This window comes from Gymnogyps californianus, chromosome 11 (assembly GCF_018139145.2).
Source record: "Gymnogyps californianus isolate 813 chromosome 11, ASM1813914v2, whole genome shotgun sequence".
Classification (NCBI taxonomy): domain Eukaryota; kingdom Metazoa; phylum Chordata; class Aves; order Accipitriformes; family Cathartidae; genus Gymnogyps; species Gymnogyps californianus.
In genome coordinates this window covers 15,648,572-15,669,506 of record NC_059481.1, presented here as the reverse complement: position 1 = coordinate 15,669,506, position 20,935 = coordinate 15,648,572, and the positions used below count along the sequence as shown (strand labels likewise).

The following is a 20,935-nucleotide window of genomic DNA, read 5'->3' as shown; positions in this document are numbered from 1 at the left end:
ACATCCACCGTTCAAGAAGTAAGTGGGGAAACTTCTGCATTTCCTGAAATTAGAATGGAAACATCCACAAGTCAAGAAGCCCGGGGTGAAATATCTGCATTTCCTGAGACTAGGATAGAAACATCCACAGTCCACGAAACCAGTGGGGAAACATCTGCATTTCCCGAAATTAGCGTGGAAACATCCACAGTCCACGAAACCAGTGGAGAAGCATCCGCATTGCCTGCTGCTAACATCGAAACAGCTGCCACATCTTTGGCCAGTGGTGAGCCTTCTGGTGCTCCAGAGGAGAAGGAAGTTCCTAATGCAACATCTGGAGCTGTGACACACTCGGTCACAGGCGTTTCAGGGGAAGCGTCTGTCCCAGGTGTTGTAATTAGTACCAGTACTCCAGATGTTGAACCAACACAGGGACCCAGGGACCCTGAAGAGGCTCAGCTCGAAATAGACCCCTCCCCTCCTGCGGTTTCAGGACAAGAGACGGAGACAGCTCTTGTTCTAGACAATCCCCATCTGCTGGCCACCGCTACTGCTGCCCTGCCTCAAGTCTTACAAGAAGCAATAGATGCATTAGGACCCACTACAGAAGGTACCGTGTCTTCTTCTCGTATGGAAGGGAACACGCTATGGAACGGAAGGGAGGGAGGGGGCATAGCTGTCACTTTTTTGCTTCTACAGCAGAGAACATTAACACGGAAGCAGACTTGAGCAGAACGTTATCATGGTGGGAAGCCATAAACGTGGGGTTTTTCACAGGTCGTGTTCAATAGCTTCTGTCTTAACAAATGATAGTCTTTGTTTGGGCAGGTAATGCAATTATCCAGCCGCCATAACTGCATCCCCAGAAGCCTCCAGGACCTCCCTCCTGCTGCCCATGGCAATTACATGCCCCTGGGGAGAGCAGCAGAGGACCAGTTCAAGAGAAGCACCAGGAGATGTGTATCTGTCCTTCCCCCGCTGCACCATAGCAGTAGACATCAGTCACTCCTCTGAATTGCTGTTCCTGGTGGATGCGGCTGCACCCCAGCCATGATGAGCAGCCCAGTGGAGCTGGCACCTGCCAGGAACATGATGGAGGCATCATCTGCTTGTGCCTCCCAGGGTACCCAGGTCATCACTGGGACATAGGTGAGCTCTCCCCTCTGCGCTGCCAGAGGTGGGGGCTCGAAAAAGAGTATTCTGTGAATGGTGGTTGAAAGTCACTGTGACTAGGTCTCTGGGTGTGATATAGCTGGGGAAGGCACTAGGGCGTTCACGCCCCTTCTGAAATTGCTCTAAGCCATTGCTATGATCTAGAGACAAAAACAATTTTTTCTTCTCATGTGGAAACAAGAGCAAAGACGGCTCCACCCGCCAGAGACTTCCACCCTGGCTAGTGGATGCAGCTGAGAAGTTGGATAAGACGGGCTGCAAGTCTGTCCTGTTTTGTTTCTCTTTCCGTGATGTGTTGACTTGCTGCCTGTATCCGCGAGTGTTTCACAGCACTTGCTCCGGAGTGGAGGCTGGCCATCAGCAGCTTTGCAGTGCCGAGGGGTAAGAGGCAAAGCGAGCCAGCTGGGGACAAAAATCTCTGCTCTCAGCGTCTTCTGCGCTGAGTGCAATGTTTGCATTGGGCAAACTGTTCTAGTCCCTTTGGCACAGAGTGTGGCCGCCCTCTGGTCTGTGTATTATGCTGCTCTCTGCAGCTAGAATGGGCTAAATGTGTGAGACGATGCTCAGAGCATCGCTACCTTTTGTCAGCTCCACTGATAAATGCCCTTCCTTCCACCCCGCCCCTTTTTGGCATTTTAGCGCTCTGTCTTTGGTGGTATCCCTTGCTGCCAAGTATAAACAAACACAATATTTAAATCTGAGTAACCATTTATGGTGAAAATACTCTGCTAGTTTTCTGATGAGCATCCCCCAAGCAGTGTTCACGTGCCGTGGAGGCATTAGGATACTGCAATGAGAAGAAAACGAGATGGGACATGGTTGTGCTTGCTGGTGGCTGCTTCTTGGCCAAGGGAGGAGCCCAGTCCCGGTAACACAGGATGTCCCACGACATCCCTGGCCATGGCTTGGTTTCACTTTGCTGCAATTAGGAGCAGGCTCCTGGGGACAGGCCCCATCTGAAAACCATCAATGCTCGTGCTGTTGTATGAAGGTCCTACATATGCTCAGTTCTCAATGGGCCACACGTTCATGTAGGACATGTTGCTTAAGTATGGTACAAAATGTATGTGCAAAGAGACATGCTCAGTTCCTTCTAGCAAAAGTAATATTAATTCCACCCCCTTCCCACGTTACCTCCTGAACTGCTTCTTTTTGGTTAATTTACATGATTCAGCATAGGTAGCTCTGGACTCAGTAAGGGTCTGTAAGTGCAGGGCTTTGTGAAGCTCAGCCTGGTTTCTAACATCATTTCCATACCCAAAGTGTTTTGAATGAGTCACTGCATTTCCCTCTGCGTCACTTCTCTCCCTCTGAGAAAACAGGTAATCACAAACCTTTGTTCAGTCCTGCTCATAACACATTGGAGGTCCTGTCTGTCTCTGCTGAGCAGCTGCACAGCGGATGCTGCCACGAGTAGGTGAGGGCAAGTCAGTGGGGTCATTCCCACAGCACTGGTCCAGCCTGGCATGGCATCCGGGGCTTGGCAGGGTGCTGAAGGAGTTATGCACCCAAAAGCCCTCCTTGCACACCTACTGGGCTCTGCTTTTGGGCCATACCTGCTGCCACATCCAAGCCTGGAGACAAAAACAAGCCAGCAAAGGCAGGGTTGAGGGGAAGGAAGGAAACTAGCCAGTGAGGCTCAGCAAAAAAAAAAAAAAAAAAAAGTTAAAAAAAATATTGGCCCCAAAGTATGCTTTTATTTCACTGCTTTTTCTTCTTATAAATTACCCACAAGGCGATTGCCAGATTCTTCAGAGCATTTGTTAGCCAACATTCTTGTGAAGTATTTTGAAAGAAAACCATGTGTTCATCAGCTCATGTGTGAAGAAGCTTGAAAAATGTGCTGAAATTGGAACATGTTATATATTTGCAAGTCACAGAGATGATGATGTAGCAGCTGGGGTTTCTTAGCAGGTGACAGGGAGAGGTAAGTGATGACTGCATGGAGTTTAATTGTAGACTCCTTATAAACTAGAGATGGGCTTGCGTACATGTGCGTGGCTGGTGCTCCCACCAGGGAAGATATTCTGGGGTAAAACTTCTCTTTTTATTGATAAGCTTCTTTACTACAATGTCCCTATAGGGTTAAATGCAGTCCTCGTCAGGGTCTGAAGGAAGCTCATTCAAGTGGCAAGAAAGTGTATTGACCATGAACTTGCAACACCCCTGCAACAAGGCGAACTTCTTCTAGAGAATTAGAGCAAAATACTGACAAAAGAAGAAAAAAAAAGGAAAAATAATCACAGATTTCCTTTTTTGGGTCGTTACACTTTACAATGCTCTGGGGATTGTGAACATGGAAAGTCTACAAGGAAGAACCATAGGCTGGAACCCAAAATGCTATTTCCCATGTTGTGGCTGCCTTTTTACCTGAAGCTTCGCAGTCTTGAAATTCAGCTCTTGCAAAAAGATCAGTTCTAATATCTGTGCCTTGTGCCGTGCTCAGAGTTTGTAGGATGTAATGGATGCCCGTTAAGTACAATTAATTTTTACTAACCTTAAAGCACAGGTGAAGCTAGTTCAGCTTACAGAAGGAGCTTAGAGTGAGGAGCAGGGAGGCATGTGGCTGTTGCCCTCTTGTCCTGTCATTGAACGGTTAGATCCAGCAGTCTTTTTAGTGGGATGATTTAAGAAGAATGATATTTTTCTGCTCTGCTGTAGCCTTTACTTCTCTCTAAAAGCCAGAGCCAGAAGCACAAGAAGACCAAAGATTAACGCTTGGAGTGCCAGTATTTTTTAGTATTTAACCAAATTGAAGGCTACACATGCACATGTCTTTAGTCAGCAGCTTGATTCCTCTGCGAGGACAGGGACCCCACAAGCTTGAAGAATTGTCCATAGGCTTGGCTTCTTCACCCAGAGGCTTCTTCACTTTGCCAACTCAGTGGGTCTTTTTGCTTCTGGTAACATTTGAAGACAAATAATTATTAGCTGAAAAAAGCATGCTGGCACTTCAGTGAAAGGCTGTGGTTTGGAGCACTCTGACCAGTCAATTACTTTAAAACTTCACTCCAGTTGGGGGAAAAAAGAGAAATGTGCTGAAATGGCAGCTATTTATGTTAAGTTTTGCTTGTCGCTGGTGAAATGAGTTCATGAAGTCTGCTGCCTATGGCCCCGACACAGCTGAAGGCTAAAATCCAATGAGGAGAGGTCTTGATGGGCTTTCCTCATTCTTCACACCCTGGAAGTCCAAGGGATAGAGTTTCGTTGGTCCAGAGAAGATCAACCCAGAAGAAAAAAGTCTAGAAAACATTCACCTGATTCATAATGTTTCACCTAATGTGGAATGAAGAGTATGCTCTCAAGAAGGAGATGGACGTACCAGTCCTGGCTGAGAGACAAGCAAAAGCACAGACCATTTGTGGCTGACCAGATGATTTGATGTTTCCTGGATATACTGTCTATTTTGCATCAGAAGTTTATTAGCTTAATTAAAACCTTTCTCTGAAGAGGCAACCTACAGTCCTGGACTAGTGTTATATATATGTCAGTTTACTTCTACCCATAATATCTTGGAGGCAGAGATGTCCAAACTTCCTGACCTCTCCTTCCATGAGAGTGTTGGACAAATTGAAGGTCCCAGCAGATCACCAGCTTCTCCTGGAAACTTGCTGTTCTCTAGATGAATATAGCTTTTTAAGGCTGTAGCAATATCCGCCCCTTCTGCTGCATGGAGGCTTTGGTTTAATTATTGTAGTTAACTATTTTAATGACTTAATTGCTCATCGTAAGTCACTAGCTGGTTATATGATGTTCAATGCTAGCATTTTACTTAAAATGTGAGAGAACTGTTTTCCCTGACTCCTCCTATTCTTTTCTTGTAGGAGTCACCCTACAGTTGCTCAAATGTTTTTCTTCGCTGTTTAAGCTATCAGATCGGCAGTTCAAACTTCCCAGGAGTCTCTGAAAAGCAAATTTAATTTGTACCTGAATTATTTTTTTTTCCTCAATCTCTAGAAGATAATTATCTAGCTGGTCTCTGAGTCCCTGTTTGGATAATTGCACTTACAAGGAGGCCTATAAAGAAAGGGTGAGGGGCACAACAGGGACTGTTGGACACCCTGAAAATGCCTTGCCTTTCTATCTTACCTTTTCCTCTCTGCAGAACAAAAACAGGAGTTTAAATCCTGGGGTATATTTCTAAACTGGTTACTCACAGCTTCAGGAAAACTGTACAGTTTGTTCAGGGTTTGGGTGATAGCATCCTCTGTTCACAAGCTGCTTCTCCTTAGTAGATGTTTTAAGCACAAAGCTGACCTTGTTTAATGGGTATTCTTGCTCGTCTTCCATACAGGCTGCCATTGAGAGAAATGCACAGACTGTATTGTTTTAAGAAGTGTTAGCACTGTTTCTAGTACTGTCTTCTTAGCTTGGGATGAAGGATTTTAAAAGCATTTCCTTCTCACCACTGACACTGCGTGTTCACTTTTGCATGCCATTTGCCTTCTGAGCAAAACCAGGACCAATCTATTTCTCTTTCATTTCTAAAAGATTTCTCCTTCCAATTTCCATGATCTAGTACAGCAAATTTTTTTCAAAGGCATTGGGAGAATTACTTATGTTGTGTTTAGTTGTACCAAAAGAAAATAGTTCTGACTAAATATAGTATGTATCTGGCAATGTAAAAGAAATCTTAGGAAGAAAATGGTGAAACAAATTCAAAATTTGCATTGTAGCTATGTAATTCCCCTTGCTTTCTCCAGCCAACAGTTCACATCTTCCAGATGCAAGACCCTGTTTACATTGGATATTTTTTTTTAATTGTTTTATTTTTAAAAAAAAATCTAGAAGTTAGACCTTGGGTCCTGTTAGTAGCAAAAAATAGAAACTGTTGTGACAATAGATTTGAATAATCTTTTGCAACTTCTGTGCGATATTAACTGCAGTACAAATCATCTTCTAAAGAGCTGCTAATTTTGCATTATCCTCAAGAAGTGAATTAATAATATGTTCTAAATGGGCTTCCTATTCTTGGCACCACAAGGCATTTTCTCCCTTGTCTTTTTTTTAGAGCTGAAGCTCTTGAAAGTGAGGGCTGCCTCTGTTCTGCATCCCATGCCGCATCGCTTGTCCTTTGTTAGCACTGGGTAATAATAGCAGTGGTCTTGTCTTCTTGTCAGTTGATAAGCACTTGAGCTGCATCTCAAAGCAGAGCTGACTTTTTGAATGACTGCTCACCCAAGCAAATAAATAGCTCACGTCTGTGTAAGATCCTTGAGTGTCAAGGTACCTGGCAGCCGGTGCTGTGGAAGTGGGGGCTCGCTGTGTGCTGAGCAGAGCTGGCACACCTAGCGTGCCGCAGGCTTTTCAGCTGGCTGAAGAGGTGTACAGTGATTTACTAACCTCATCTAGCTCTAAACTCTGTGGAAGTGGACATATTTACGGTATATAAAAGATTATGAAGAAAATAGCCAAGCATTGTGTGATAGATGGGATTTTTTTTTTTTTTTTACTGGACTTCTCACCTCCCATAAATCCTATGGCTTAGATGTGATATCCTAGAAACACCCCCAGACTGACTTGCCAGGGTTTCCAGAGAGAACATCACTGCCAATTTTACCATTTAGAACTTACTTTTCTAAAAGACCTCCAAGACCCTGATTTTCTGGGAGGACCAGAATCAGCAACGCTTCCTCCAACCCGGTGGATATGTTTGAGTTTCCTGATATCAGCTTGGTGAGGTGATTCTACATCCAGATGGAGACAGGATCACTGCCCCAACAGCCCTATGGGCTGAATGGGGAGTTTGGTATTTATGATCATCATATGTTTAAAACTTCTTCTCTCCAGCCATTTGCAGCATGCTTCTGGGAAGAAAACCTGTCTGTGTCTCACTTGTATTTGTTGTCTGTTTTTCCAACACTACCTACAAGTACACACCCTTTCTCTATGTGTCACATATAAAAATACATATGTATATGTATGGAGAGATATATAACATATATATTATACGCAGAGATTTGTTTTTACAGCATATATAATATGTGCAATCATATTATATACAATATCTGTAAAAGGAAATTCTGTTCCAGTGTTATTTCCCACCTGGAAATTTGTGGCAATGACTTCGCACGTGTGTGCCTGCTCCCTCCTCCTCCTCCAAGACCAAGGATGGCAACTCACAGCAGGTCTCCTGCATCTCAGAAGAGATCTTGGACACACCAAGTTTTAGTCCACGTGGCCGAAGACATCTGAAGACTCATTATTCCCTGCTAAACGTTCTGCTTTAGCTCTCGTATGTGCTTTGTTCCCACTTCTGCAGCGTGCTTTCCACTTCATGGAGCCTAATGGACAAAGGAGAGCCTTTCCTTACTTGTTCAGCTGGAGCCCACTGGAATCAACATGAACTTCTGCTGCCACTGCTGTTGGGAAGCCCAAGGGGCCTCTAGAGTTGTAATCATCCCTCAGGATACCTCATTTTCCTTCATGCTCTCTATCTTCTAGGAACTCCAAGTGTGACTAATAAGCAATAGTCAGCCAAGTTCAGTTCCTCTCTTCTACTAGGCCTGTGACCCTCATGTTGTTCTGGAAAGTCTCAAAGTATTTATTAGTGTCATGGAAACAGGAATTCTCTTCATGTTGCAGTGAACAAAGAAATCCAGAAAGCATTCATGAGTATTTAGAAGGGCAATCCAGAGGAAAAAATTCCTTCTCTCAGAGAAGAACTGCAAAACTGGAGTGAGAGGTTCATCAGCCATCTGAGGAACAATTGCTCACAGTGATACAGCCTAGAATAAAGATGACAATCCTCATGCTCCAAAGCACGAACGGATTTACCATCCAAGGTCAGAAAGAATTTGCTCCATCACTTAGGCACGTTACAGAACATGTCAACTTTTAGTTGACATATCAGACATTGGCCTGATGAGTGACTAGATAGCCACATGGGGTATAACACATATCTGCTCTCATATGTCTGGGGACACTGAGCAGCTGGGCCACGGTTCTGCCGGGAGACAATATCCAACTGCATATACCCCAATCAGAAGATGAATGCAGACCCTGAGGAGTCGCTGCTCTGCTCTGGTATTTCCATAGCCAGTATGCTTATCATCTTTGAATGTTCCTCACTAACCCCTCTCATCCACAAGAAGACCATGGAGTGTTAGTCAGCACTTTCAAAGCCTTACATTTCTTCCGAGTGTGAAAAACGTTGTCTCACATGAGGATCTAACCAGTCATCATTTAACCTAACCTGCGTGGATGTGCTCCCACTTTCTTCCTTAGTCTTCCTCCTTCTTTCTGAGTTGAACGTCTCTGAAATCTTTCCATTCTGAATGACTCTTCTTCTGATTCCAAAGCTCAATGAGTAAGATTAAGGCTCAGTCTGGAGAGATACTGGGAGAAGAGCTTTTACTTCCAGCACAAGCTAGATTTTACAATATATAGATACAAACTGGCTACCTGTGGCCTTCTTCAGAGCATCTATGCTTCCTTCCTTCTGCCCCAAGGTGACAGGGGATGGAAGTGCTACCAAATGGTGGCATTTACTACCCAGGCTTGTGCTAATTAGCAAGTTGAGAAACATTGGAGAATTGAGGGCCAAACTCTTTCCATACCAACTTCTCTTTTCACCTCCAGAAAAGTAAAAAGGATCTTAAGGGCTGTTCTATCTAGATGGGAAACTAAGAATAGTTTCCTCCACCAAGATGGAATCCACAGCTGGAAAAGATGTACCAGCTTCTTCCAGCCCCATCACAAGCAAGAGAGTGCATAGTGGGGACAGGTCTGGAGAAAATGGCACTGCACTCCAGTATTCTTCACCAAGGAAGAGGCACCCATAGCTAGGCCTAAGATCCTCAAAAGGAAGAAATTGAGGGTCTCTGAACCACCTTTGAACCCACTTCTTTTCTTCTCTGCACTTTCTTCATCTTCACTGAGAAGAGATTTCTTGGCCCGGATCTTCATCTAAATTATGGTTAGGAAGAAACTAGTAGTGAGCACTGGCAACCAGGAAGGCTGGTTAGGAGATAGAGGTCTATTTCAGGATGTTTTAATCACTTTTGAGAATTCCACGTTCTTCCTCATAGACCCATAGCTGGTGGAGACACAGACACAAGTTTGCATGTTTGATGCATCAGGCAGAGACAGTGGACAAGGAAGAGTTACCACAGCTGTCAAAGACACTGAGTGCTGTATATTGGATACATCTTGCTGAGCTGGTACTGATATCTTCAGTGGTGTTCAACCATCAAGTGCCAGAAAAACAATGTCTTCCTTGTAGGGTGGGTTGGGTCTCTTGCCTTCATTCTTCCAGCAGCAGCAGTGGCAGTATGTTTTAAACTAAGACCCTAGCAACTCCCAAGTGCCCCCAAAACAGCTGATATTCCCTCCTAAACAAGCAAGGAAACAAGTTCTCCTGTTGGTGGAGTTGTCTGCCCAGAGCCCTAATGGAAGCCCTTGATTTCTTGCAGACACTGATGAGTGCCACTCAAGCCCCTGTCTGAATGGAGCTACCTGCGTTGATGGCATCGACTCTTTCAAATGCTTATGCCTTCCCAGCTACGGAGGGGACCTGTGTGAGATCGGTACGGCCTACCTGGCTTCAGCTAATCTTACTAACTGCTGTACTACCTTGTTCCCACCCTACCCGCCCAAAAAAGCTGATACCAAGTGCTCCCATCAGTTCTGCCCTCATCTCAGTAAGCTAACCTCTAACAGCAGCTTAAAATACACTAGGGAAAAGCTTTCAGACTTTTGCTTATATGTTTTTAATTAGTTTGTTCATCACAGCACCGTGTCCTCTAAGATTCCTAAGCAGGAATTTCTGGTGTCTTCTTCAACTTTCTCTTTTTTAAGTTTCTCTAGTGAAGCTCCATACAGATCATAACAATGTTGATCACAGAAGTCGCTGTCTCTTTGGGTCAAGGGTCTTTCTGTTCATCTGTAACAGTAGGGAAACATCTGAGTACCTCTTCACCCCAGGCAAACTTTCTCTGCTAGACTGGAATTTCATGGAAGGATGCTTCAACTGAGCCATGAAAAATGATTGTGTTTCTCTCTGTGAAGATGCAGCTGAGAGAAGCCTCGTTCACTCCAGGAATCTCCACCGATTTGACACAGCATGACATTTTTGTCATCTCTTCAACATGGCTTCCTGTGGCAAAATCAGCAGGGAACATATATCTTTGAGAAAACGTGAAGTGACCTATTTTTCCATCAAAATTAGGTACTCTAACCTGCACTAATACTTCTTTTTGTTTCTACAGGGAAAGAAAAAGAGTTGGGGGTTTTTTTGCTTAAAGCTGATGAAAGTCCAAACTTTTATCAGCTTACCTGAGGGGAAGCTCTCCTGCCTTGCTCAAACAAAAGAGAAATAAGGTTGCAGTGTCTTCTTCACCTTGGCACGACTAAGGATAATATATATTGGATTTTCTCCTCCCCTTTCTCTGCATCTCTCTTTCTGCTTCCAATATGAACATATGGAGTAGACCACAAGAAGAAGGCTCAGGATCATTGGACCATCTGGGCAGGACTTGTGCTGTCTTAACATCACTTTCCTAACACAACCTAATCAGCCCCCGATTTAACCATCCCCACTACCTGTTGTTGAAGTTCCCTGTAATCCGACAAGAGACTTTCTATCCTGCGGCTGCTTACGATCTTGTTCAGTCCAAGCCAGAATTAATTTCCTCTCTTCTCTGATTTATGGGTTCATGACGCCTGGCAGCTATAGCCTGGGAGATGCAAGAGGAAGCCAGTGCCCCGAATCCAGTGGGGAATGTAAAGATTCGTTATTCCCATGAGGCAGACCATCCTTTCTGTCGGTCTCCAAGAACAGCAGGACATCGTAGGTGAGCTCTGCCATCTGTGCACACAGCCAGTCCTTCTTGTCACCATGACAGTGTCCCTACCAGGAACAAGATTTTCATCATTCTTTCCCAAGATGATTGCTGTCATATTTCCCCGTAAGTAACAGCTATGTAGGAAAGAGTGGCCTTTCTCCTAGGAAATGTCCTGCTGAGGCTCTGTGCCATGTGCTGTCCCATCCCCAGGCTGTGATGACAAGGGGTGGCGTTCAAGCTGCTGGAAAAGTCTTAAATCTCAAAAGACAGAACATGTTCTCTGCTCACCTTGTGCAAGCAATCTGCCTGGAAAGACCAAGGATCCTTAGAGCTTCATCTACTTCCAGATAATCCATTTGATCTGTTGAAGAGGGAAGAAAAAGTTTTTAAGGCCTCAACTAACTACCAACCCTTCCAACATCTATGAAGCGCCTGCAATCTCCAGCTGGAAGAACACCAAAAGGGTGGATTAAAAGGAATCAGCGTGATTGAAGGAGACAAGTGCTTTGACCTATCAAGATTAACAAAGAAGAAAGAAACCTTACTGGAAAGGGAGAGAGGCATGAGGACTCATGAAAGCCCACCACTCCAAGAGCAGCAAGTGCCTGAGAAAGGATGGTAGATCGGGCATCTGAAAGGCTGAGATTAAACACATTTCATTTTCTGTTTCCTTCGGTTACATGGAGCAGATGTGTGGTGTTGCATTGCATGGGAGATGCTGAAGGTCTTTTCTGGTGGTTTCTCCATTCGCCTCTGCTCTCCCCCACCTGTGGTTTAATTTTTTTTAATTAATGGGCTCAACTCTTCAGTGTTTCTCAGATGGTAAAAGATGTTCTGAAAAGTTGAGAAATTTTTTTACTTCTCTAGCAGCTTCCAAGCTTTTTCCTTGAGATTTCATTTTCTCTCTCCACCATGGTAAGTTCCTGCCTCCATCTCTTTTCTCCCATCTTGGTAGGCTTGCTTCTCCTCCAGAGCCCCAGAACCACACCAAGTGATGCAACCAGCCAAACCTGGGCTCTCCTCCCCTCTTTCATTTTCAACAGATATGTGTTGATTCTGGGCATCTGGATTCAGGTTTTGGAGTTTCTTTCCAAAGCAAGAAAACACTGCAGGCCAGCACAAGTGGGAAGAGAGGGTTCTTGCTTGGTCAGTTCCTCAAAAACAGAGTCCAGGAACATGACACAGGGATTCAATTGCTTAGAAATAAGTTTGTATCACTCAAGTTTTCTAGTAGCGCTGGTCACGTTACTGCAAACATGGGGTCTTCAACACAGGCTCCCCTCCCTGCGTGTGTCTTGGATGCCTTCTAATAATTTTCCCTGGGATTTCCCACAGGCAACAGTGTCATGGTTTGCTTTTTAGTGGAAGTGACCATGTGTTGTCCCATGCCATGAGAGCATGAGCTGCTCAGAGGTGAGTTGAAAGGCTTCGAGACCCATGCACCAACTTCTTTTCATCCCTTTTTCGCGTGTTTCAGATCTGGAAAACTGTGAGGAAGGCTGGACCAAGTTCCAGGGCCACTGCTACAGGCACTTTGAAGACAGGGAGACTTGGATGGATGCAGAGACCAGATGCCGACAACATCAAGCCCACCTGAGCAGTATCATCACCCCAGAGGAGCAAGAATTTGTGAACAGTGAGTGCTGAGAGCAGACTGAGACTGGGCAGGGGTCCATCCGTTGGATTCTGAGTCTATGGGCAGATTTATACAAAATGACATAAAAACCACAATTTCCCCCACTAGTGCTCAGATATTTCCTAACGAGGCCTCACCCTTGCGCGGTAGAGGAAGAACCATCCAGCCATGAGACAGAAGAGGGCCCTTTCTCAGCTAGGGCAGATCTTCGCTCTTACCACGTTGCTGATGTGGCTTGTTCACAAGATGTTCACTTGATGCAACAAGCGCAGTGACCCATGCCAACATGGGTGGATCCATGCTCATGGCATGCTGAGTGGGGAGGGAGAAGGACAAGCATCATGAGGGGAAAAAAGGACATCAGGGGCTAGTGGCTGGGAAGGAGCTGAATGACCCAGAGGCTCCAGGGCCAGAGACAGCTGAGATGCCAAAGAGACACTTCCAACAAGGTGTAGGGGAACCATGACCCACTCTTCTCTCCCCCTCCGGCTCTTCCAGGCCACGCGCAGGACTACCAGTGGATCGGCCTCAGTGACAGAGCTGTGGAGAATGACTTCCGCTGGTCCGACGGGCACTCTCTGGTGAGCCTGCAGCCCGTGGTGCGCACAAGCACTGGCTTTCGGTGGGGGGGAAGCGGTTCCCCTTGGGTGGGAAGAGCCCCATGAGTTACATGCTGAGTGCTTGGGTTGGGCATTGAGTGGAGGCAGCCCTAAACTTTGTAGGGCTCGTGGTTTTTCTAAGCCTCTAGTAAAGCTGGTCAGCTAAGCTCTTGGGCACCATCGCAATAGAAATAACCACTGTAGTAGCAGTGCTGGCAACCCATGGTCTCTGCTGGTGAGATGCATGGGCGAGGCAGCAGACTGATGAAGGAGGGAGTAGGACAGGGGAGGGCTCAGCCTTAGGCAAAGGGCTTTCCTCTCTTGGCAGCAATTTGAGAACTGGCGGCCCAACCAACCCGATAACTTCTTCGCGGCGGGTGAGGACTGTGTTGTGATGATCTGGCACGAGCAAGGAGAATGGAATGATGTTCCCTGCAACTATCACCTCCCTTTCACCTGCAAGAAAGGAACAGGTCAGCACCCTGCGCCGCGCCGGCAAGGATGGGGGGCTCAGGCAGCAGCTGCAGGGCTGTAGTGGAGCTCCCAGTGCACATGAACATGGGTTTTATCACTGCAAAGGGTGGTCAAAGAGGCGGAAGGAATTAGCAATAGAAGTTGACCAAGGCTCTAGGAGAAAGTTTCCTGAAGTCTTGAAAACAAATAAGACGAGCCACCAAGGACGGAGTTTCCCGTCCCCAGGCAGAGCCATACCCTGGCTGCAGCATCACTCCCGCACACCAGCTCTGTGCCCTCCCACGGACGCAAGCAGCTGTTGTGATGCCAGGCTCTCGCTGCCTCTCCAGGAGGCAGGAATGGAGCCCTGAGGCAGATTGCTGCTTAATTTCAAGGCCCATCACAGAATTTCCATATCCCCCTGCTCCTAAATTTTGTGGACAGAGGCAATCTCAGAGGGATTTAAGGTTTTATGCGCAGGAGAAGAGGAGTGACGAGGCTGTGCGTGCCTAGCCTGCGCTGGGCAGGCAGGAGCTGCCCAGGTGTGAGCTGCCTGCTCAGCCAGGCACTAGTCCTTGAGCTCTCCATGTCTCTGCCCATCTCCTGCAGTGGCCTGCGGGGACCCCCCCATGGTGGAGAACGCCAGGACCTTCGGTCGGAAGAAGGACCGCTACGAAATAAACTCCATGGTGCGGTACCAGTGCAACCAAGGCTACATCCAGCGCCACGTGCCCACAATTCGGTGCCAGCCAATGGGCAGTGGGAGGAGCCACGGATATCCTGCATAAACCGTACGTCTCGACCCCTTTACCTTCGGGTTAGGGCTGATGCACCCCTGCAGCTGGGAGAAGGAGCTGGGAACGAGGGGGGCATCGTCTTAGGGTGCAGGTTAGCTCCGAGCCAGGCAGAAGGGGACATCACAGTCCCCTTGACTTGTTGAAAGCTCCCCTGTGCTGGGGCCATGGGAGCTGCCATCTTCTGGGCAGGTGTGGACCACGGGGCTGGCTGGAGGGACAGCTCGGGCAATTCCTGCCCTGGAGGCTCCTCCACCCAGCCAGGGTAGGGGCAGCCCCCAGAGCCAGGAAAGGGCAACAAGGAGCTTACCAAGGGCCCAGGCTACTTAAAGAAAAGAAAGAAAAAGAAATGTCTTCTGAAAGGGTGAGTTTTGGCACCATTTGCATCAGCAGAGAGAATAGGAGGGGGGAGCTGTGGTCCCCCCGAGCCCTTCCCCGGCATCCCCCTGTCCTGGGAGCAGACAGGAGCCCTGCAGCAGAGCTAAGCCAAGCGACAGGGCTGGGCTCCTGACCCTTCTCCTGTCAGGCCTCCAGCTGATGGCAGCCAGCCCTCTCCCACTGGTGTCCCAGCCCACTCCCAGGCCTGCCTACACCCCTGTCCCATCCCTGCTCGCCTGCAGCTTCCCAATAATTTTGTCGGCCTCAGCCAAATCACATCTGTCCAGTGGCCTCCTTGCCAGGTTCTGGTCGAGCTGGGCAATTCCAGCTAAAGCAACAGTCCCATGGCCAGGGAAAGTCAATATGGGCTTAAGGGACAAACCACCACCCCAGGGAGGAGATGGAAGGAGGAGGGATGGAGGAGCTGTCCGAGGGTGGCTGCGTGGTGCAGACCAAGCTGCTGATTCCCTTGGCTCTGCCACGGACCTGGAGAGCTGCAGGCTGCTCCCGGCATGGACCACCAGCAATCAAGAGACCTAGGCTGTTCCCAACCAGCTTTTGCTGCTTCCATCAAAACCCTCCTGCAATTATCACACTGGAGCGGTGCCAGCTTCGAGGGAGACTGGCAGCAAAGATCAGGCAGAAACCTTGTCCCTGCCAGCCAGACAGGGCTGTTTTCCTTCCTGCGCCCTGAGCACATCCCACCGCTGATGGATATTTCCCTCCCTGTCCCAGGGGATCGGGGAGGGACTGGTAGGGCAGCGGGTGAGATGGGGAAGCGATCCCCATGCCCACCCTGTTAGCAGAGCTGCCCTCCCAGCCAGGCACAGGGAAGGGATGGGACAAGCATCGGTGGAGAGAATGGCTCCTGCCCAGGCTCCTGGTAGGCACCGGGCACCTTCACCCCTGGGTGAAGCAAACTCGAGCTGCGGGGGCGAGAGAAGGCCGATTGTGCATGGGCAGGCAGGCTGGCGCCGGGGCACACACAGCCGCCCAGCAGGCAGCGCTGCCTGCGGCTGCCCGTGTTTTTCCAGGGAGCCAGGGGCCGGGGCAGCCAGCGTGGGACAAGCAGCGTCTCTGTCCCGGCTCCTGCTAACAAGGTGCCTTTTCTTCTCCTCTCTCTTCCACAGCCTCCAACTACCAGCGCAGGCTATACAAGAGGAGCCCCAGGAGCCGGTCAAGACCCAGCGGCAGAGCCGTGCACAGACCCACCCATTAGAGCGGGGCGAGAGACACCGAGGGGGAAAGCGAGAAAGAGAGATTTTTAACGGAAGTTATATTAACAGAGTCAATTTCTTCTTCTTCTTGTTGCTTTTTGTCATATAAGGAAAAAAAAAACTATATTAAAGACAAACCCACCTTTGTGTATATATATAAAAAAAAATTAATGTTTTTCCAAGCACCAAAGCAAAGCAAATTAGATCTCAGCATTTTTACTAACCGTCCGGTTCCAATTATCTTCGTGCCTTCGGGGACAGGGAGGGGGTGGGTTTGCAGAGGGCAGCGGGTTAAGTTAAATAATAAAGATGATTATTTTTTCCTGATTTTATCCACGAACAATGTAATTATTTCTGTTATTTAATCTCCGGGGTGAGCAGCACCTTTTGGGGTTTTATTTTATTATTTTTTTTCCAGAATCCTCCTACTGCTGCAGCGCGTCAGGGCGGGTGGGGAGGGCCAGGGGGCTGTGGTGGAAGGAGCTGCGGGAGGAGGGAGGTGAGGGGATGCTGAGACCCGGGACCCGGGCGCTGGGGGCTGCGGCCCCTCTCTGCTTCTCCGCCGCCCGCCCTGCGGCGCAGCGCCCGTCCCGGGACGACGTGCTCTTTCCAGGGGACCGTGCGGGGCACCAGCGTTCCCTGCACCTATTTATATTTTTGAACATATCCTATTTTGAAAGAATGATAAATAATAAAGAGAGTGAAATCGGAACAGGCACTTTGCCAGTGTTGTTTCTTTGGGGAAGGGGGGTGTCTGTGTAGGCTGGGGGGTCTCTCATGGCAAGGCAGCAGGGAAGGAAGGGGAGACCAAACAGGGTGCTCCAGGCTACATGGGACTGGCTCAGCCCCAGCCAGCACCCAAGGGTGCAGCCCTGGGGACAATAGAGGCATGGGGGGGGGTGGGGAGGGAGTCCCCAAGCCACAAACGAAGAAGGACCCTGGGGTAGGACATCACCACCCCCCATTCAGCTCTCGCCTCTGGAGGGGGCTAACCCACATGCCTAGAACCCATCTAAAACCCATTGCCAGCAGGAACTGCTTCACCCTCCAGCTTTCAGTCCTGACACGCAGGGGGTTAATTAACACTCACTAATGAGGGAGCACAAGGCTCTTGCGGGAGCACGAGGCTCTTGCAGGAGCTCAGGTGGGCGCAGGGCTGAGCCAGCAGCGATGAGACGATGCTCAGCCAAGGATGAGACAGTCCCGGGTGTCCAGCCAGGGATCCCCAAATCCTCTCTCTTTGGCAGACCCCTCTCTCATGCTGGGACAGAGATGGGACACAGCCACGTCGCTCCAGGGCTTTCTCCACTGATTTATTAGAAGAGGTCCAGGAAAATACATCTTTTCATAACCAAACGCTCGAAGAAGGCGGCACCAGAGTTCAAGTGGCGTCTGGGCGAGGGGCGCATGGAGATAAGGCACTGGCGCTCCCGTGGGGACAGGCACAACGGCATCCTTCAGTGGGATGGGGACGGGGCTGGAAGAGGAGCCAGGATGCAACAGAGGCACCCGCTCTCTGCCTCTGGCTGAATCCAGCCTTGCCTCACTCCCACCCTGCGAGCTCAGGGGCAGGACCAGCCTGGAAGGGCAGGCGGGTGTCGGTGACGTGCTGCTGTAGCGGGAAGGGGCCACCACCCACGGGGTGGCAGGGGCCAAGTGGGGTGGCAGCAGCCCATGGGGATCGTCCTCATGCACACCCTGTGCCAGGGACGGTCCCGCGCTGCCCCAGCCGGCAGCCGCCCCGAGCAGCTGCATGTGCCAGCTGCTGAGGAAGATGTGGAAAATATAAAGGAAGGAAACAAAATAAAACAAAAAGAAGCCTCCCCCCCCGCCCCACCTCCCCCCAGTCACCCCCAAAACAGCCCTGGGAAACACCCGACGCTGGGCACCGTCAGGCTGGAAACATCCTCCGGCCAGGGAGCCCTCCCGGCTCCTTATCTCTCCTTGTAGCAGAAGACCCCAAATCTGCCCTTGCTGGGGAAGCCGAAGCTGCGGACACCAGGCTCTGCGGGGCCGCAGTTGGCCCGGGGCTTGGCAATGGGGTAGCGGATGCTGCCATCCGCCAGCCAGCCGGCATCGCAGCGGTCCAGCCCCAGGAACTTCCAAGCGGAGTAGAGCTGCCCCACCCGGGCGATCTCGCCCCCCGCGTCCTGGCAGCTCTGCTTGGCCTCCTCCAGTGTCATCCCGGCCGGGCGGTCCAGGTAGAAAACCTCTCCTAGGAGGGAGAAGGGAGCATCAGTGCTGAGCATCATCCGGAGCATCCCCATCTGGAGTATCCCTGCCTTGGAGCATCCCCACCCGGGCTGAGCCCTGTGCCCTAAGCGGGAGGGAGGACATGGGATGCCACTGATCGGGCACAGCACCTTCCCCAGGATCCCACCCCCCAGCCCCTGGCCCAGCACCCACCTCTGAGCGCGGAGGAGAAGCAGAAGGCATCAAAGCGGTGCAGGTGCCGGTGGCGCGGGCCGTAGCTGCGGATGCCTGGGGCGAGCTGCAGCCCGCCGCAGGGCTTGCGGGGCAGGCGGATGGGGTACTGCACGGTGCCGTCAGCCAGCCAGCCCGCGTTGCACCAGTCCAGCCCCTCGCTCCAGGCCTGGAAGAGCTGGTTGAAGGTGGCGAGGATGGCACCCTGCTCCTGGCACACTCGCTCGGCTTCGTGGAAGTTGAGCCTGTACTGTCCGTGGGGAGGCTGGTAGGGGAACACGACGCCTGGGGGCAGACGGGGCACTCAGCCGGCTCTGCAGGCAGCCCACCCGCCCCAAGTCCGGCCCCGGCAGGAGCTACAGGGGTCCCCAACCCATCCCAAATTCAGGCTCTGGGACAAGGACCACCCCAGCGTGGTACAGCCCGAGGCTCAGGCGGGCAGGGACAGGGCTGCTCCGGGCATGCAGCTGCCAGCGGCGAGTTGCCAGCGACATCTGGTGGCACAGGGACACAGGGGCTCGGTCCTGGGGACACGTGGACCACCCTCGTGGGGACAGCACCGGCACACACGGGGATGCACAGACTATGATAACAGGGACGCAGGTCCACCATGCAGACGTATGGACCACGGTCCTGGGGACAGACAGACAGTGGTCCCAGGGAGACAGGGACCACCCCTGTGGGGATGGACAGACTGTCGTCATGGGGATGCACAGGCTACAGGAACAGGGACACAAGGACCAGCATCACGGGGATGTATGGGCCATGACCCCAGGACATATGGACCACCAACATGGGGATGGATGGAACACTGTCACAGGGACGGATGGACCACAGGAACATGTGCACCACCACCATGGACCACAGTCACAGGGACCAGTGGGGACAAGCCACCATGGGAGGGAGGGCCCGGGGGCCGAGGGGGTGGGCAGGGACACAGCAAGGGGGACATTTCCCCAGCTCTGGGCTTGGCAATGGAGCCGGGGTTGAGTCAGGTCCCTCATGGCAAGTGAGCAAGAGCGGTTGGACCACTCACCAAGGTTGATTACAAGATGCATGAGGACACCCAGAGCTGGGAGGCGAGGGGGCGGCTGCACATGATGCAGCACAGCGGGAAGATGGGTGGGTAGAGGCAGGAAACGCTGCAGCCACCGGGTCACCCACAACTCTGACTCCACTGTAGCATCCCCAGCATCCCGGCTGGGCAGACTGCTCTGGGCTCACTCACTGCTGAGACCCCACAGCCAGACTGCCCCAAGCCACCACCCCATCACACTGAGCATCCCAGCCCTTCTGTCCACAATTGGGCTCCCTGACCCCCCTGCCTTGCTACCTCCCCCAAGGAGGGGGTGCTACGGGAAGGCCAGGCTCACTGGCTTGGCGCAGGGGGACACGCAGTCCCCACCATGCCCCCACCTTGCAGCCGGAGGTCCACCACATCGCTCTCATCCTCCAGTCCATCGATGACCTCGCAGCGGTATTTGCCATCATCCTGCAAGCGCACGTCGCTGACAACCAGCGAGGCCTCGCGCCGGCCAGCCTGGTGGAGGTGAGCACGGCCCCGGAAGTCCCCAAAGGCCACGTAGGTCTTGCCGATGGCTACCAGCACGTCCTGCTCCTTGGTATAGTCGTCCCGAAGCTTGGACCACTTGATGCGGATCTTGCGCTTGGCCTCCAGGTCAGGCTCGTAATGGTAGTGGCAGGGCAGGGTAACATTGGCGCCATTAGAGCTGTAGACAGGGTCTTTGGGGGTCTCCACCACAAGCTTGGCCCCGTTGAAGTAAACCACTGGGGACAGGGAGGGAAGGTGTGAAGTATGGGTCAGGGTCCAGGGCTGGGCAGCGTCCCCAAATCTCCCTGCAGCCGCTCCACTCCCTCCCTCCAGCCACCTCCTCTTCTGCCGGAGCATCCCCTGAGCATCCCGTGAGCATCCCTGGAGCACCCCCGCCTGCTCCTCTAGGTACCACATCCCCCCCAAGAGATGCATCCCCGCCACATCCCAGAGGCGGGGGGGACTTCAACCCCTTGCACCGACCTGCCAGCCCCGCTTTCCGCCAGCCCTGCCAATCCCCAATATACCTTTCTCCTGCCCGCTGCCCTTGTCGTTCATGATGTGGTTGTAGTAGAAGCCGTTGTAGAAGGGGTGGTGGGAGCTGCTGGCCAGCCGCAGCAGGGTGGCCTCCAGGAGCAGCGGGAGCAGCAGCATGGCTGGGGAGCGAGGCCGAACCCTGAGCCTGGGCTGCCAAGGAGGAAAGGGCTGTGATAACACCCCAAAACAACCAGGAGGGCCCCAGCGCTGCCTGGCACACGGCGGCAGGCAAACCCCATCGCAGGGATGCACGGAGAGAGGTGGGAAGGGCCGGTAGAGCGGCTCGCCTGCCTGCAGGGGAGGGCGCAGGCAACCTGAGCTGTGTCCCCAGACCTGCCCCACAACCAGGGCTCCCAGTCCCCTCCATCCTCATCCTCCTGCCTGGGTCACACTGTGCACCACCGCATT

At 50.9% G+C, this 20,935-nt stretch overlaps 2 protein-coding genes across 2 annotated transcripts in view; one reads left to right on the top strand and one right to left on the bottom strand.

Moving 5' to 3' along the window:
• The window catches only part of ACAN (aggrecan), a 28,460-nt gene extending 12,195 nt beyond the window's left edge, over window positions 1-16,265 (top strand). The window contains 8 exon segments of the mRNA XM_050903220.1: window positions 153-589; window positions 9,567-9,680; window positions 12,415-12,573; window positions 13,072-13,154; window positions 13,501-13,645; window positions 14,235-14,375; window positions 14,378-14,416; window positions 15,928-16,265. Of these exon segments, the coding sequence (XP_050759177.1) occupies window positions 153-589; window positions 9,567-9,680; window positions 12,415-12,573; window positions 13,072-13,154; window positions 13,501-13,645; window positions 14,235-14,375; window positions 14,378-14,416; window positions 15,928-16,016 (1,207 nt within the window). The 3' untranslated portion in view covers window positions 16,017-16,265.
• A 1,607-nt stretch (window positions 16,266-17,872) lies between these two features.
• HAPLN3 (hyaluronan and proteoglycan link protein 3) lies at window positions 17,873-20,644 on the bottom strand. The gene is made up of 4 exons (XM_050903433.1): window positions 20,518-20,644; window positions 19,855-20,226; window positions 18,421-18,723; window positions 17,873-18,229 (listed from the first exon to the last, which is right to left on the bottom strand). Exons 1-4 carry the CDS (start codon window positions 20,642-20,644, stop codon window positions 17,949-17,951), a joined length of 1,083 nt encoding a protein of 360 aa, XP_050759390.1. The 3' UTR covers window positions 17,873-17,948.
• Window positions 20,645-20,935: the final 291 nt, after the last annotated feature.